Source organism: Neomonachus schauinslandi, chromosome 5 (genome assembly GCF_002201575.2).
Source record: "Neomonachus schauinslandi chromosome 5, ASM220157v2, whole genome shotgun sequence".
In the NCBI taxonomy this organism is placed as follows: Eukaryota; Metazoa; Chordata; class Mammalia; order Carnivora; family Phocidae; genus Neomonachus; species Neomonachus schauinslandi.
This window is the reverse complement of record NC_058407.1, coordinates 24,514,480-24,529,874: the sequence shown is the minus strand read 5'-3', so window position 1 is coordinate 24,529,874 and position 15,395 is coordinate 24,514,480. Positions and strand designations below refer to the sequence as shown.

General features: G+C 38.6%; 1 protein-coding gene across 1 annotated transcript in view; it reads left to right on the top strand.

Annotated features, from left to right (window-relative positions):
- CFAP54 (cilia and flagella associated protein 54) overlaps positions 1 to 15,395 on the top strand; it is a 294,732-nt gene that overhangs the window by 65,616 nt on the left and 213,721 nt on the right. The window contains 2 exon segments of the mRNA XM_044914733.1: positions 2,037 to 2,123; positions 2,245 to 2,366. Of these exon segments, the coding sequence (XP_044770668.1) occupies positions 2,037 to 2,123; positions 2,245 to 2,366 (209 nt within the window).

Here is a 15,395-nt window from a genome sequence, read left to right as displayed (position 1 = left end):
ATTATTGTATTATTATCAATGAATTTCTTTAATTGTGTTATTAATTGGTTGATATAATTGGCTGCTCCCAAGTTAGGAGCATAAATATTTATAATTGTTAGATTTTTTTTTAAAGATTTTATTCATTTATTTGACAGAGAGAGACACAGCGAGAGAGGGAACGCAAGGAGGGGGAGTGGGAGAGGAAGAAGCAGGCTCCCCACTGAGCAGGGAGCCCGATGGGGGGCTTGATCCCAGGACCTGGGATCATGACCTGAGCCGAAGGCAGACGCTTAACGACAGAGCCACCAGGCGCCCCTATAATTGTTAGATCTTGTTGGATAGACCCTTTAAGTATGATATAGTGTCCCTCTTCATCCCTTACTATAGTCTTTGGTTTAAAATCTAATTTGTATGATATAAGGATTGCTACCACAGCTTTCTTTTGATGTCCATTAGCATGATAAATGGTTCTCTACCCCCTCACTTTCAATCTGGAGGTGTCTTTGGGTCTAAAATGAGTCTCTTGTTGACAGCATATGGATGGGTCTTGCTTTTTTATCCAATCTGATACCCTGTGTCTTTTGATTGGAGCATTTAGCACATTTACATTCAGAGTAACTGTTGAAATATATGAATATAGTGCCATTGTATTATCTTTAAAGTCACTGTTTCTGTATATTGTCTCTGTTCCTTTCTGGTCTATGTTACTCTTGGGCTCTCTCTTCCCTTACAGGATCCCCTTTAATATTTTTTTTTTTAAAGATTTTTTATTTATTTGACAGAGAAAGACACAGCGAGAGAGGGAACACAAGCAGGGGGAGTGGGAGAGGAAGAAGCAGGCTTCCCGCGGAGCAGGGAGCCTGATGCGGGGCTCGATCCCAGGACCCTGGGACCACGATCTGAGTTGAAGGCAGACGCTTAATGACTGAGCCACCCAGGCGCCCCACCCCTTTAATATTTCTTGCAGGGCTTGTTTAGTGATCACAAATTCTTATAGTTTGTTTGCCCTGGAAGCTTTTTCTCTTTTCTTCCATTCTGAATGAGAGCCTTGCTGGATAAAGTGTTCATGGCTGCATGTTTTTCTCCTTTAGTGCCCAGAGTATATCATGCCAGCCCTTTTTGGCCTGGTAGGTCTCTGCACCAATCCTCCCCAGGGAAAGAGGGGGGGAAATCTCACCAGGTCTCTGCTGTTCACTGGGCCCCTGCTCTGGGAGCAGTTGCCCAATCCTGTGTGCACCCGTGCCACTCCTCCCAGGGAGGGAGAAGGGCCACTCCTCTTGCTGGGCCCCTGCTTGGACAGGCGGTCCCTGATCTTGGACAGTTTATTGCAACAGCTAGCTGAGAGCCAACTCCAGGGCTCACTAATTGTAGTCGGCTTCCCTGATCCAATGCCTGGGAACTCTGCCACACTCTGGCACCCTTGTTCTTTCTGTGACCCTGGGAATCCTGAGACCAGCTGTCCCACTTACAATCCTGCCCCACTTCACCACCTGCGCACCTTTCAGGCAGGGACGTTCCTCACAGGAGCAGACTTCTAGAAGTTCTGATTTTGCATTCCATTTTTATATCACTTTTCGGCAGCCAGCTTATAGAGGTTCCCTCCCACTGCGGTTTATCTTCTGATATATCCCCTCAGATTCACTTCTCCACACCTCCTAGCTTGCAAAAAGTGGCCACTTCTCCATTTGTAGAATTGCAGCAATACTTTCCTTAGCGCTCGGGTTGAATTCACAGGTGTTCAGAATGATTTGATAGATATTTAGCTGAATTCAAGGTCAAGGGACCAGACGAATTGAGCGTCCCCTACTCTTCTTCCATCTTCCCTCCCCATCTATAACTTAAATATTTTTCACGTCCTCAGGCATACTGTGGCAAATAGAAGAAAGTTTGTCATTATAGATTTGTTTGAATTTTTATCTATTAATGAAAAAAAGATGACATATGAGAGGAAGCAATAATTTTACAAATAGATAGTTACCCTTTAATGTTTAGAAAATATTTCCTTTCTTGGACACAAATCTAATTGTAATGGCACTCTCCTCTTCCTTCTTCAGTTTTGCAGACTCCAACTGTTAGCAAACACATATCTACCAAAGGTCCAGAAAAGCTAAAACAACCTAGAAGCATTGACTGTTTTACAGGTAATTAAAATTGGGATAAACTGTTTTAAAACAGTTTCAGAAACTGTTTAAACATTTCTGAAAACTTTTAAAGATAGTTTTCATGTTTCCCTTTTGATAAAATGTTTGTTTTCTGTTTCAGAATTGAATGTAATGAATAAAATAAGGAAGAATAAGCTATCCAAAGCAATTTACTTGATGCAGAAAGCTCTTCTAATATTTGAGAAAGATGCGGCCTCTACATCTTCACACAACCTTTTGATGGTAACAACATGCCATTCCTTTTTTTAGTCCTGACATATAACCTTTGTTAAATGAATGATTTAGTTCACTTTGCTAAAAATAATGTGTTGCCCTTAACATTAGATTATGAACTTTCAGGTTCCCTATATCTAGTCTTTTTGAGTAGAACAGTTTTGAGCAGGGGCACTAATCTATATTACTAGTCCCGGACTCTCCTGAAATGAGAGAGCCTCTCTCTGTAGGGACAACTTACATTGGAAGCCAAATAAAATCAGAAGGATTAAATGAGGGAAACTATAGAACGTACGTGACACTATGCTTAGTATAATGCATTCCTTACAGTGGAATTAAGATACTTCAAGTCCATTGACTCAGAGGCCTTCTCTCAGATGGATATTGCTAATTTATATTTTACTCTCCCTGGAAATTGTTCTGTCTTCTTACCGATTCATTGTATGTTGATTTTAGAATTTAAATTCTTGAGAGTAATCACATTTCAAGCTAGAGGATTTTTAAAAACTTTGTGTGTATTACCCATAAAAATTTGATGGTATTGGCTGAGTGAATGGCACATGGTGAAGTAGAGAATAATGCTACAAGTAGTTTAGCTGATAAGAGAAAGAAAAGCATAGGTCAAAGCTAGGGAGAGGATACAGAGTTTAAGAAGAGTTTAAGAGAAAAAGTTCCACATATTTATATAATGAGTATGAAGAGCCAGAAGAAAAGAGAGAAATTGAAGATATGAGAGGGGTTAATAATAGAGCACAGTCCTATTAGAACAGGGAAGGAGATGAGTTTGAAAACATAGATAAAATGATTCATCTTCAGTGGAGGGTAGGCTACCGGGCAGACTCCTCATCCTCTGATACAGAAGGGAAGGAGGAACAGATCAATGTAGTTTTGAGTAAGGCTATTGGTGTGGTGGCAGAGAGTTGAGTTTATGCCTTTTATGTCAATCATCTGATAAAGTGGGAGGCAAGGATATCTGCCAACAATGGAGAGCAAGGGTGGACAGTTGGACTGAGGAGAGAAAAGATAGAGAGTGGAGTGGAATGGATGAGGAATGGATAAGGGAGCTGACAAGGAAGTTGAAGAACTGGCCAGCACAAAGTTCTAGCTGAAGTTGAAGACCATGAATTTATACTGGGCCCCATCTGCATGGTGGTATGGCATTACCCTGGTGTAGTAGTATTTTTAGTAGCTGTGACAGCAGAATATTTGTGACAGCAGAGATTTGTACAGGGCTAGATTTTTACAAATGAAAGTATGGGTTAAAAGTTCTTAATAAAAACGGGTACAGATTGAATAGGGAGGGAAGTGATACCTTCATGGTATTTAAAGACTTGGTGAGCATGGAAATGTCAAGAGACTGGACATCTCTTTGAGGTCAGGGACCAGAAAATCAGAATCTGAGAGAGCTGGAAGGATAAGTGTTTGAGGTTAGAAAGTAAGATATTGGAATTTAAGATTTCTGATATGTAGCACTTTCTGATCATCTGTCCATTACTTCATTCATCCAACAAATGTTTTTGAGTACTTATGATCCATTCAGCAAATATTTATTGTACATTGACTGTGTGTCTGGTATTATGCTGAGTACAGGGGATAAAAACAAAAACAAAAATCCTTTATTCAACAAATATTGATGGATTGCCTTCTTTTTGTGGTCCCTGCCTTCAAGATAAATCCAGTTTGTGGGAACATAGACAAGTAAGTAGGTAATTGTGGGTTACTGTCATAGATACTTTTTTTTTTTTTAAAGATTTTATTTATTTATTTGACAATGAGAGAGAGCGCAAGCAGGGGGAATGGCAGGCGGAGGGAGAGGGAGAAGCAGGCTTCCTGCTGAGCAGGGACACCGATGTGGGACTCGATCCCAGGACCCCGGGATCATTACCTGAGCCAAAGGCAGTTGCTTAACCAACTGAGCCACCCAGGCGCCCAGTGTCATAGATACTTTAACTGCAAGAATTCCAGGGGAATTTAGCAGAGGAGTACCTAATCAAACAGTGGGTAATATGTAAGGAAACTCCCAGAAAAGAAATCATGAGGTTGAATACTGATAGGCAGGAGTAGCCAGAGAAAGAGGAAGAAAAGGGTGAAAAGGACTTTATAGGAAGAGAAAACAACATGTACAAAGTTCCTGAAGCTGGAAGGGTCGTAGAGTTCTTGTGGTCCTCTAGGTCATTCAGTATCATAGAGGCACAGATGAAATGGCAAAGGGGAGAGGGGGCTGTTGGGAGAAGAGGGTAAGAAGTGAGACCAGAGAGGAAGTCTGAGGATTTTGGGTGGACAGATGCTATTAATGTTCAAGGTTGGGAAGTCTGTCCTGGTAGTATTAGGGAAGAGCCTTATTATAATTGAAATTCCAGCATTTGAATGAAGGAGTTTGATGATGGTGTTGGACAGTCTCAAGGCCAAGTGGTGACTGATCTTTGTTGGAAGACTTTGGTGTGTGTTCAGATCCATTTTCTCAACAGATGCTTCTGTGGCCACTTGCTACAGTCTAGTGCTTGGAGGATACTAATACTTCAATCCTATTTATATGTCAAATAAAACTTATCTTTCTTTTTTAGAACTGTTCTCTCAGGAGTAATCTTGTGGCCTGTCAGAGCTGGAGAGAATAAAACCTTTGGGATTTTCCTTTTTGTTTTATTGTGACTCAGTCTGGTCCTTATACTGTCGTAATCTGCTCATTCCTGTTAGGCCTCTGTCTTCCTACCACTGACACTGGGGGTCACACTGGAGATGTGACAAGACTACAGTTTTTACATCTTTTTCTTCTCTTTCTTAAATGAAACTATTTTAACTTAAAAATTGTAAGTATAATGTCCTCTTAGGATAGACTTATGAGATGCATGTAGAGGCTCTATTTTTTATGGGGCGTCCTCCCCAAGGATTTTCACCAACTAGGCACACGTGGAATATTTATTTAGAAGTCCTGAAACCTTCTATGGCCACCTCTGCTCCTCAGCAGTAGTTTTTTATCCAAGTGTTAAGGCTTAATGATCAGTCCTTAGGGTACTCTCGTAAACAATGATGTTATGGCTCAAATAATTGCCAAACTTTCTTTCTTTAAAGAAGACAAATAAATTTCTTTCCCCTGGCAATCATTTTCTATTGGGGTATATTACAGAATGTTTTACATTATCATGATCTTGTAATAAAATTATCCCCAAATCAGTAACTGATGCATCACCTGGTACCATAAAAAGGTTTAAAAAGCCTGGATCTTTTCAGAACTTTTAAATAATTCATACCCTGTTTTAGTTTTTCAAAAGTTTCCTGACCTTGTGGAGCTGTATAATCTCATCAGGTGTCCGTTTTATTCCTAATCAGTTAAAAGTGAACCAACTTGTTGCCAGAACTGAGGTACAAACCTTTGATAATAGCTTGTTAGCTTTCTAAATGAAATGACTGGTCTTTTAAAAAAATTATTATTATAGGCATTTTACCCCCCATTTTCCTGTCTTGGTATTGGACTTCTGGAAGTCCATGTTGGCTTTTTACACAATATATCACAGATTTACTTTAATGGATTGCACCTGGAACTTGTCTCAGACGTCCCTGATCTACTTCTGATCAAATAGAGCACTGGTCGTGTGGCTTATGGTCGTTGCTCTTAGTCCACTTCAGTCTCCCAGCCAGACATTCAGTCTCTGTGCAGATGGGATTTCTTATTGGGAAGAGGCAGGAATATTCCTCAATCCAAGGTAAGTGTTACAAGGGCACGGTTTTATATTGCTGTTTTCTGTCCAGCACCCATTTCCCCTTCCAAATATCACCTTTTGAGGAATTCCTCCTTCCCTTTTAGATGTAGTCGGGTGGGACTTTTCAGGGGCTTTCTTCTCTGCTAGCCAGTCAGAGGACTAGTGACATGAGGGAAGCCAATTTGGACCTCCCTTCTTGGAATTAGATCTTGAGTGGAGGGATAAAAAGACTAAAACTAGTTGACATTTCATTCTTTCCAATGCTTGTGTACTGATCAGACTATTATGGTTCTGTTCTGTAGACCCTCTTACCTCTTTGGACCTGCTGTGGTCCCGGCATGGTTTTCCTATTGCTCCTGGTTCAAAGAGCCCCAGCTGATGCATCTAGTTTTCTCCTAATTCTATTTGTTGGAACTTAAACAAATTGGTAGTTGAGATGACTTTGGCAGTTCCAAAATCCAGTCATATTGCTTCAACTCTAAGCAAAGGAGCATTATGAATTAGCAGATTATTTTTTTTGTAATTGACACAATCTAATTTTATGGTCGTATTTTGGAACCAGAACTAATGAAGAAGCCCAGACCACTCGAAGTTCTAATAACTCCTGACTTTACTATTTCTCAAATTTCTGCCTTCATGTCTCCTAAATACCACTCTATTAACTAGGTTAGCTGTAATTGGATTACTAAGTATAATTATTTTTCCTATTTTATAGCATTTTAGTCAAATCAGTTCTATTTGCTTTTCGGGGAAGAATATATGTGAATCATTTTTTCCCCCCAGAGATCTTATCAGTCCTTTTTAATTGTTCTATGCTGAAGTCTTCCTCATAAAGAGCAAACCCTTTCTGATTCTGACCCCCTCCCATGAGGTCATGTTTTGCCCTTTTAGACTTCAAAGTACTGACAAGATTTTAGCTAATTTCCATTTCAGGTTTTAAGGTTATTTCAGGAAACCATCCAGGTTGCCTTTCCATGCTTCTTTTTAACTTAGGTTTGTATTAATAAGACAAAATACATAGTGGTTAGGAGGATAGGGTTTTGGATTAGAGTTTTGGTTTTGCCACTGACTAGCTGTATGACCAAGGTCAAGTTACTTATGCTCTCTTAAGTTTTAATTTCTTCATATGTAAAATGGGAGTTCTTGGGAAGATTCAAGGAAATGATGCATATAAAATGCTTAGCATTTGGCACAGAATAAGCAGTCAATAAATGTTAGCCATTATTATTATTACTACTACTCTGTTTCCCACTTTAAGCATTCTGGAACATTCTGTTTTATCATATCAGAACTATTTTTTGGTGCTCTAAATATATTTTCATTTATCAAGCTATACATTTCTTTTTGTGTTTTCTCTTAGATTGATCTTATAAGTAGTATATTTTATTCTCAGCAATCAAAAAATATTCCTTGCCAGGATTCTTGGATATGACTTAACCTACTTTTCATCTCCTTCTGAAATGTACATAATAGTGCTGAGAATCCAGAATATACCTCAGGAGGTCTACTAGACAAGTAGTAAATATGGCACTTTATCTTTCCAGTCTTATGATAGTTTTTTATGGATAGTTGTTAATCATGACCTTGAAGATTGTCTTATATCTTTCCCTAAGTGTCTTGCTGCACTGTGGATGTTAAGCTGTTGCCCAATGTATTTAATATTAATCTGTCCTCATAAGCACTGAATAACTTCTAAAAAGAGGCAGGTTTGTTTCTCTAATGGAAACTATAGGCAGAGAGATTTACATTCAGACAGTAGTACTTTGGACTTCAGTACTGTTGTTTTCTGGAAATAAAACAATATGTTTTGGTGGACACATTAGACAATGTGTTGGACGTATTATAGGCAACAGTGATGTCCATATATATATATATTTTTTTTTAAGATTTTATTTATTTATTTGAGAGAGAAAGAGAGAGGGAGGGAGAGGAAGCACGAACAGGAGGGGGAGCCGAGTGAGAAGCAGGCTCCGCCTGAGCAGAGAGCCCGATGCGGGACTTGATCCCAGGACCCCGGGATCATGACCTGAGCCGAAGGCAGCTGCTTAACAGACTGAGCCACCCAGGCGCCCCAGTGATGTCCATATTGATAACACTTTCTCTCTTTTTTAAAAAGATTTTATTTATTTATTTATTTATTTATTTATTTATTTATTTATTTGATGGAGAACGAGAGCGTGCACAAGCGGGGGAGGAGCAGAGGGAGAGGGACAAGCAGACTCTGCGTATAGCACAGAGCCTGATTCAGGGCTCAATTGCACGACCCTGAAATCATGACCTGAGCTGAAATCAAGAGTTGGACTCTTAACCAACTGAGCCACCCAGGCACCTCACACTTTCTCTTTTCACAGTTGAATAGAGCTGGTTTCATGGGAATTTCTCTTTCTTGAGGTTTTGAGGCTAATTTTCTGGTGATATTTCCTCCTTCTATTTGAGGAACCCGCTTCAAAAAGCCCTAATCACTTTCTTTGTAAAAAATTGATATATGATTGACATATAACATTATATTAATTTCAGGTACACAATGTAACTATTTTGTATTTGTATATATTGCTAAATGATCACCACAGTAAATTTTATTAACTTATATATCTGTCATCAGTTACAAAATTTTTTTTTGTGTGATGAGAACTTTTCAGATTTACTCTCTAGGAACTTTCAAATAAGCAATGCAATATTATTAACTATAGTCACTAGCCTGTACATTATATCCCCATGAGTTATTCATTTTATAACTGAAAATTTGTACCTTTTGACCCTCTTCACCCATTTTGCCCTACCTCCCACCCCCAACCTCTGGCAACCACGAGTCTGTTTTCTGTATCTATCTACTTTTTTTTTAAGATTTTATTTATTTATTTGTTTGTTTGAGAGAGAGAGCACAAGCAGGTGGAGCGGCAGGCAGAGGGAGAAGCAGGCCCCCCACTGAGCAGGGAGCCCAGTGCGGGGCCTGATCCCAGGACCTTGAGATCATGACCTGAGCCGAAGGCAGACGCCCAACTGACTGAGCCACCCAGGCGCCCCTATCTCCTTGTTTTCTTTTTTTTTTTTTTTTTACGATTCCATATATGCATGACATCATATGGTATTTGTCTTTCTCTGACTTATTTCACTTAACATAATGCCCTCAGGGTCCACCCATGTTGTCAGAAAAGGCAAGACTTCATTCTTTTTCTATGGCTAGATAACATTCATATATATGTGAATTGTATGTTCACATATATATATATATGAGTTATATATTCACATATGTATGAATTGCATATTCATATATAAGAATTGCATATTCATATATTGCAATTCACATATATATATGAATTGTATATTCATATATATAACATGTCTTGGCTATTGTAAATAATGCTGCAGTAACATGGGGGTGCAGATATTTTTCTAATTAGTATACTAATCACTTTCTTATAAATAGAATGCTTTTAGCAGCTCAGTGATTTGGCTCACTAAGTTTGGATTTTCTAACTAGCATTAGGTTTTACCTTGAGTCCAATTTTTATAGAATTTATCTGATTGACATAAATCAAGGACTGTGTTTTAGACTTTTGTTACCTTTCATTTAAAAATTTAGTACTTTTAGGGATGTCTGGGTGGCTCGGTCGGTTGAGTGTCTGCCTTCAGCTCGGGTCATGATCCAGGGTCCTGGGATCAAGTCCTGCATCGGGCTCCTTGCTCAGTGGGGAGCCTGCTTCTCCCTTGCCTGCTCTGCCTGCCGCTCCCCCTGCTTGTGTTATCTCTCTGACAAATAAATAAATAAATAAAATCTTTAAAAAATTTAGTACTTTTATTAATCTGTTTCAAATTGGGCCATGAAATCTGAGTTAGGGGGTTAAAATTAATCAAGACTCAATCAGAACATTTAATTAATTAATTTACTTTCCAATCAGAATATTTTGAACATACTGTCTTAAAATGCATTATAGATCATCCTCATCTGTCATAATTTCATGTATTTCATTAAGAACACGTTTATTGAACCTAAAGAGATAAAGTACTGTCCTTGCCACCAAGATGCTCATATTGTGTAATACGTGCTAAAACAAAGAGTGGAAAATGAAGAGAATAAGTACCTAAATGTGTGGGACTTCTTTGGGAGGATTCAGAGATGATGTTTGAGTAGATCTTTTTTTTTTAAAGATTTTATTTATTTGACAGAGAGAGATAGCGAGAGCAGGAATACAAGCAGGGGGAGTGGGAGAGGGAGAAGCAGGCTTCCCGCGGAGCAGGGAGCCCGATGCGGGGCTTGATCCCAGGACCCTGGAATCATGACCTGAGCTGAACGCAGACGCTTAATGACTGAGCCACCCAGGCGCCCCTGTTAGAGTGGATCTTGAAGCACAGAAACGGATGTAAAACCCTCTAGGAAGAGGAAGTTTCATGGGAAAAGCTCTGAGGCATGACAAGCATAGCTTCTCAGGGAATGAATGACTTTTTTTTTTTTTTTTTATGGTTTTGGAGGTTAGGTTGGATAGGCAGTAGCTCTGGGAGAAAAGAGTAGAGAGGGAGATAAAGGTAGCAAGTATTAATTGTGATCAGAATACCAAGCCTATGGCGGAGTTAGCACTGTAACAAGTATAGGAGGAACCATTGAAGGGCTAGAAGACTGGAGGTTGAGGAGACTAGAGACTGAGAGAAAGGGGAGCTGATTAAATCATCTCAGTCAGTGGTCCCCAGTCCCTGGTGTACTTTAAAAGTACCCTCAACAGTTGTTTAATAATACAGATGCTTAAGCGCCCCCCCCCTGGAGATTTTTACTAAATAGGTTCAGAGTGGGGTTGGACTATCTTAATTTTTAAACAAGTTTCATAGATGATACTGAATAACAGCCAGGTTTGAGAAATATCTTTGTGATAACCCATGGCAGAAAGCAGGAAGTTTAAAAAAAAAAAAAATCTCAGTTGAATTTGCGGGTATGCAGAGAGAAGCTGCTAGAATCAAGTCAGAAGATGCTAGTGTCTGACTGGTTCACTGGAACATGAACTGCCGAGGCAAATTTTGGGAGTAAGTGTAGAAAGCCCAGGGCAGTTGGCCAGTCAGTTGAGATAGGATCAGAGGCAGTCTGTGTTAATATTAGGGCCAGCAAACCAATGCTGCTGGTGTATTTTTTAGGCTGCATACATAATCCAGAGGAGGGAAACTTTCAAGGCATTGGTCTCTTCCTTTGTGTTGCATAATTTTTCCTTAGGCTGATTTCACCTGTTCTTATGCAGCCTAAAATATCTTGGTCTCCAGACTGTGACGCAAATGAAGTCACATTAACATTTAATGTTCAAAATATAATAGCTTTCTTCTACCTTCTGTTCAAGTAGGAATTTCTTAAAAATTTTCCATAGTTATCTGGGGAATCTACTTACCTTTTCTGCTCAGGCTTCTTCCTCATTTCAATTCTGGCCTCTTACCAAGCTCCTACCTGTTGTTGCCTTTCAAGGGAACCCTGCTCTGTGGGCCCATCTGTCCTCTCAGGGAGCCAAATCTGGTCTGTCATCTCTGGTAGAGGGTGGAAAGGTGAATGAGCCTCTGCCCAGCCCTGTGCGTGTTGTGTCCTCTGGGTTGACTGGGCACTGCTGATGCCTTGACTCATAGTGTTTTATGACACAGCTCCTTCAACATCTTTCTTTCCATCCGTTTTCTCCATTTTTTTCTTAGTTTGATTGAATGAGTGAAAAAGTGGAGATGATAAGGGATAACAGATGCCATTCTATGCTCCTTGGTTGAGTCATTCATTCAATGATTCAAGTTATACTGAGCACCATGTGTCTATAAATTAGCTTTTGAGTCTAAACCGTTAAGGTTTTTGGCATGTAGGCCCTAGAAACATGGTTACCATATAATACATCCCTTCTCACATGAAGAAACGATTGTCCTATGCAAATGGCTAAGATTTTTGAACTGTAACGCCAAAAAAAAAATTTCAAGGTCTCCTGGCACAGAACAAGCAGAATTAAAAAACCCATTTATTATTATAGATACATTTTAATCACAATTAATGATTTTAGACCTGAATGTCAACCATTTCCTATAAAAATAAAAATGAGTTAATTCTGATCTCAATTTAGGTCAATCTTTATTTTAGAAAAAAATGTATGATACTAGAGTTTTATAATCTACACTCCCAAAGGGAACTGGTTTACTCACTCAACTTTAAATATCACTTTGAGGCAAATGACTCACGGAAAGTCTTACCCTTTCTTTTGTTCTCAAGTCCAGATCTCCAAATGGAAGCTTTGAACTTAGCATGTCTTCTGCGGAGGAAACAGCACAGGTTTTTCTAAGAGAGTGAAATGTATTTGAAGTTTGGTAGACTGACATTTGTCTTCTCATTCTCAGGATTTCTTTTCTTAAATTTATTAAATTGGCTAGAACTTCCAGAATAAAAAGGAATAGTGGCATTATGTCTCCTGGATTTTATTGATCATTCTTTTGGTGTTTCACTATTAGCCATAATTTTGACTATTGGCTAAAATTAATATTTTTCTCATGCTAAAGAAAGAGCTTTCCTAGTTTATTGAGGTTTGCACTCCCTCCCCCCAGCTTTACTGAGGCATAATTGGCAAATAAAATTGTAATATATTTCAAATGTACAACATGATGATTTGATATATGTAGGCAGTAGTCTCCTCTTAGCTGTGGTTTAGCTTTCTGTGGTTTCAGTTACCCGCAGTCAACCACAGTCTGGAAGCAGATGGATTTTCCTTTTGACATATCATCAGAAGGTCAATAGTAGCCTAAAGCTATGTCACAGTGCCTACGTCATTCCCCTCACTTCATCTCATCATGTAGACCTTTTATCTGCTCACATCATGATTCACAAGAAGAGGGTGAGTGCATCACAACAAGATATCTTGAGAGAGACCACATTTACATAACTTTCATTACAATATATTGTTATAATTGTTCTATTTTATTATTAGCTATTGTTAATCCCTGCTATGTCTAATTTATAAATTAAATTTAATGTATGTATGTATGAGAAAACACGTAGTATATATAGGGTTTAATACTATCTGTGGCTTCAGGCATCTTGGAATGTATCCTTGTGGATAAGCAGGGACTACTGTACATTATGAAATAATTACCACAAGCAGCTTAATTAACACATTTATCACATCATATAGTTACCTTTTAAAAATTTTTTATTTAAATTCAATTTAATTAATATGTAGTGTATTTTTAGTTTCAGAGGTAGAATTTAGTGATTCATCAGTTGCATATAACACCCAGTGCTCACTACATCAAGTGCCCTCCTTAATGTCCATCACCCAGTTACCTCATCCCCCCACCCCCACCACCCCTCCAGCAACCCTCAGGTTGTTTCCTATAGTTAAGAGTCTCTTATGGTATGTCTCCCTCTCTGATTTTGTCTTATTTTATTTTTCCTTCCCTTCCCCTATGTTCATTTTGTTTCTTAAATTCCACATATGAGTGAAATCATATGATATTTGTCTTTCTCTGATTAACTTATTTCGCTTAGCATAATACCCTCTAGTTCCATCCACGTTGTTGCAAATGGCAAGATTTCATTCTTTTTGATGGCTAAGTTACTTTTTTTTTTTTTTTGAGTGAGACACTTAAGATCTGTTTCTTAGCAAATTTCAAGTACACTGTTTTTAAGTGTAGTCACCATGCTGTACAATAGATCTTCAGAACTTTATAACTGGAAGTTTGTGCCCCTTGATCAAGATCTCCCCATTCCCCTCCCCATCCGCTTGCCCTCGGCAACCACCATGTTACTTTCTGTTTCTGAGTTTTACTTTTATTTTTTTTAGATTACACATATACATGATACCATATAGTATTTCTCTTTCTCCATCTGGCTCATTTCACTTAGCATAATGTCCTCAAGGTCATACATGTTGTCCCAAATGTCAGGGTTTCCTTCTTTTCTAAGGCTGAATAATATTATAATATTATATGTGTGACACATTTTCTTTATCTATTCATCTATCAGAAGACACTTAGAATTGTTTTCATATCTTGGCTGTTGTGAATAATGCTGCAATGAACACAGGAGTGCAGATGTCTCTTTGAGATAATGATTTCATTTCCTTTGGATAAATACCCAGAAGTGGGATTGCTGGATCATATGATAGTTCTATTTTTAATTTTTTGAGCAACCTCCATACTGTTTATGGTTTTGGTTGTACCAGTTCACATCCTTACTAACATTGTACAAGTGTTCTCTTTTCTCCACATCCTCACCAACATTTGTTATCATTTGTCTTTTTGGTAATAGACATCCTAACAGGTGTGTGGTGATATCTCATGGTGGTTTTGATTTGCATTTCCCTGTGATGTTGATCATCTTTTCATGTACCTGTTGGCCATTTGAATGTCTTTTTTAGAAAAGTGTCTATTCTGGTTTTTTGCCCATTTTTAAATCATTTGATTGATTGCTATTGAGTTAAGAGTTACTTATATATTTCGGATATCAAGCCCTTATTGAATGTATTGTTTACAGATATTTTCTTCCAATTCCATAGGTTGCCTTTTCATTTTGTTGATTTTTTCCTATGCTGTGCAGAAGCTTTTTAGCTTATTTATTTTTGTTTTTGTTGCCTATACTTCTGTTGTAGGATCCAAAAAATGGTTGCCAAAACCAATGTCAAGGAGCTTTTCCTTTATGGTTTTTTCTAGGGTTTTATGGTTTCAAGTCTTATGTTTAAGTCTCTAATGCATTTTGAGTTGATTTTTTTTTTTTAAGATTTTATTTATTTATTTGACAGAGAGAGACATAGCGAGAGAGGGAACACAAGCAGGGGGAGTGGGAGAGGGGAGAAGCAGGCTTCCTGCCGAGTAGAAAACCTGATGTGGGGTCGATCCCAGGATCCTGGGATCATGACCTGAGCTGAAGGCAGCCGCTTAACGACTGAGCCACCCAGGTGCCCCTTGAGTTGATTTTTGTGTACAGTAAGATAAGGGTCTGATTTCATTCTTTTGAATATGGATATCCACTTTTCCCAGCACCATTTATTAAAGAGACTATCCTTTCCTCATTGTATATTCTTGGTGACTTTGTCAAAAATTAGTTGACCATATTTCTTTTTTTTTTAATTTTATTTTATTATGTTATGTTAATCACCATACATTACATCATTAGTTTTTGATGTAGTGTTCCATGATTCATTGTTTGTGTGTAACACCCAGTGCTCCATGCAGTACGTGCTGTCTTTAATACCCATCACCAGACCAACCCATCCCCCCCATCCCCCTCCCCTCTAGAACCCTCAGTTTGTTTCTCAGAGTCCATAGTCTCTCATGGTTCATCTCCCCCTCCGATTCCCCCCCTTCATTTTTCCCTTTCTGCTATCGTCTTCTTTTTTTTTTTTTT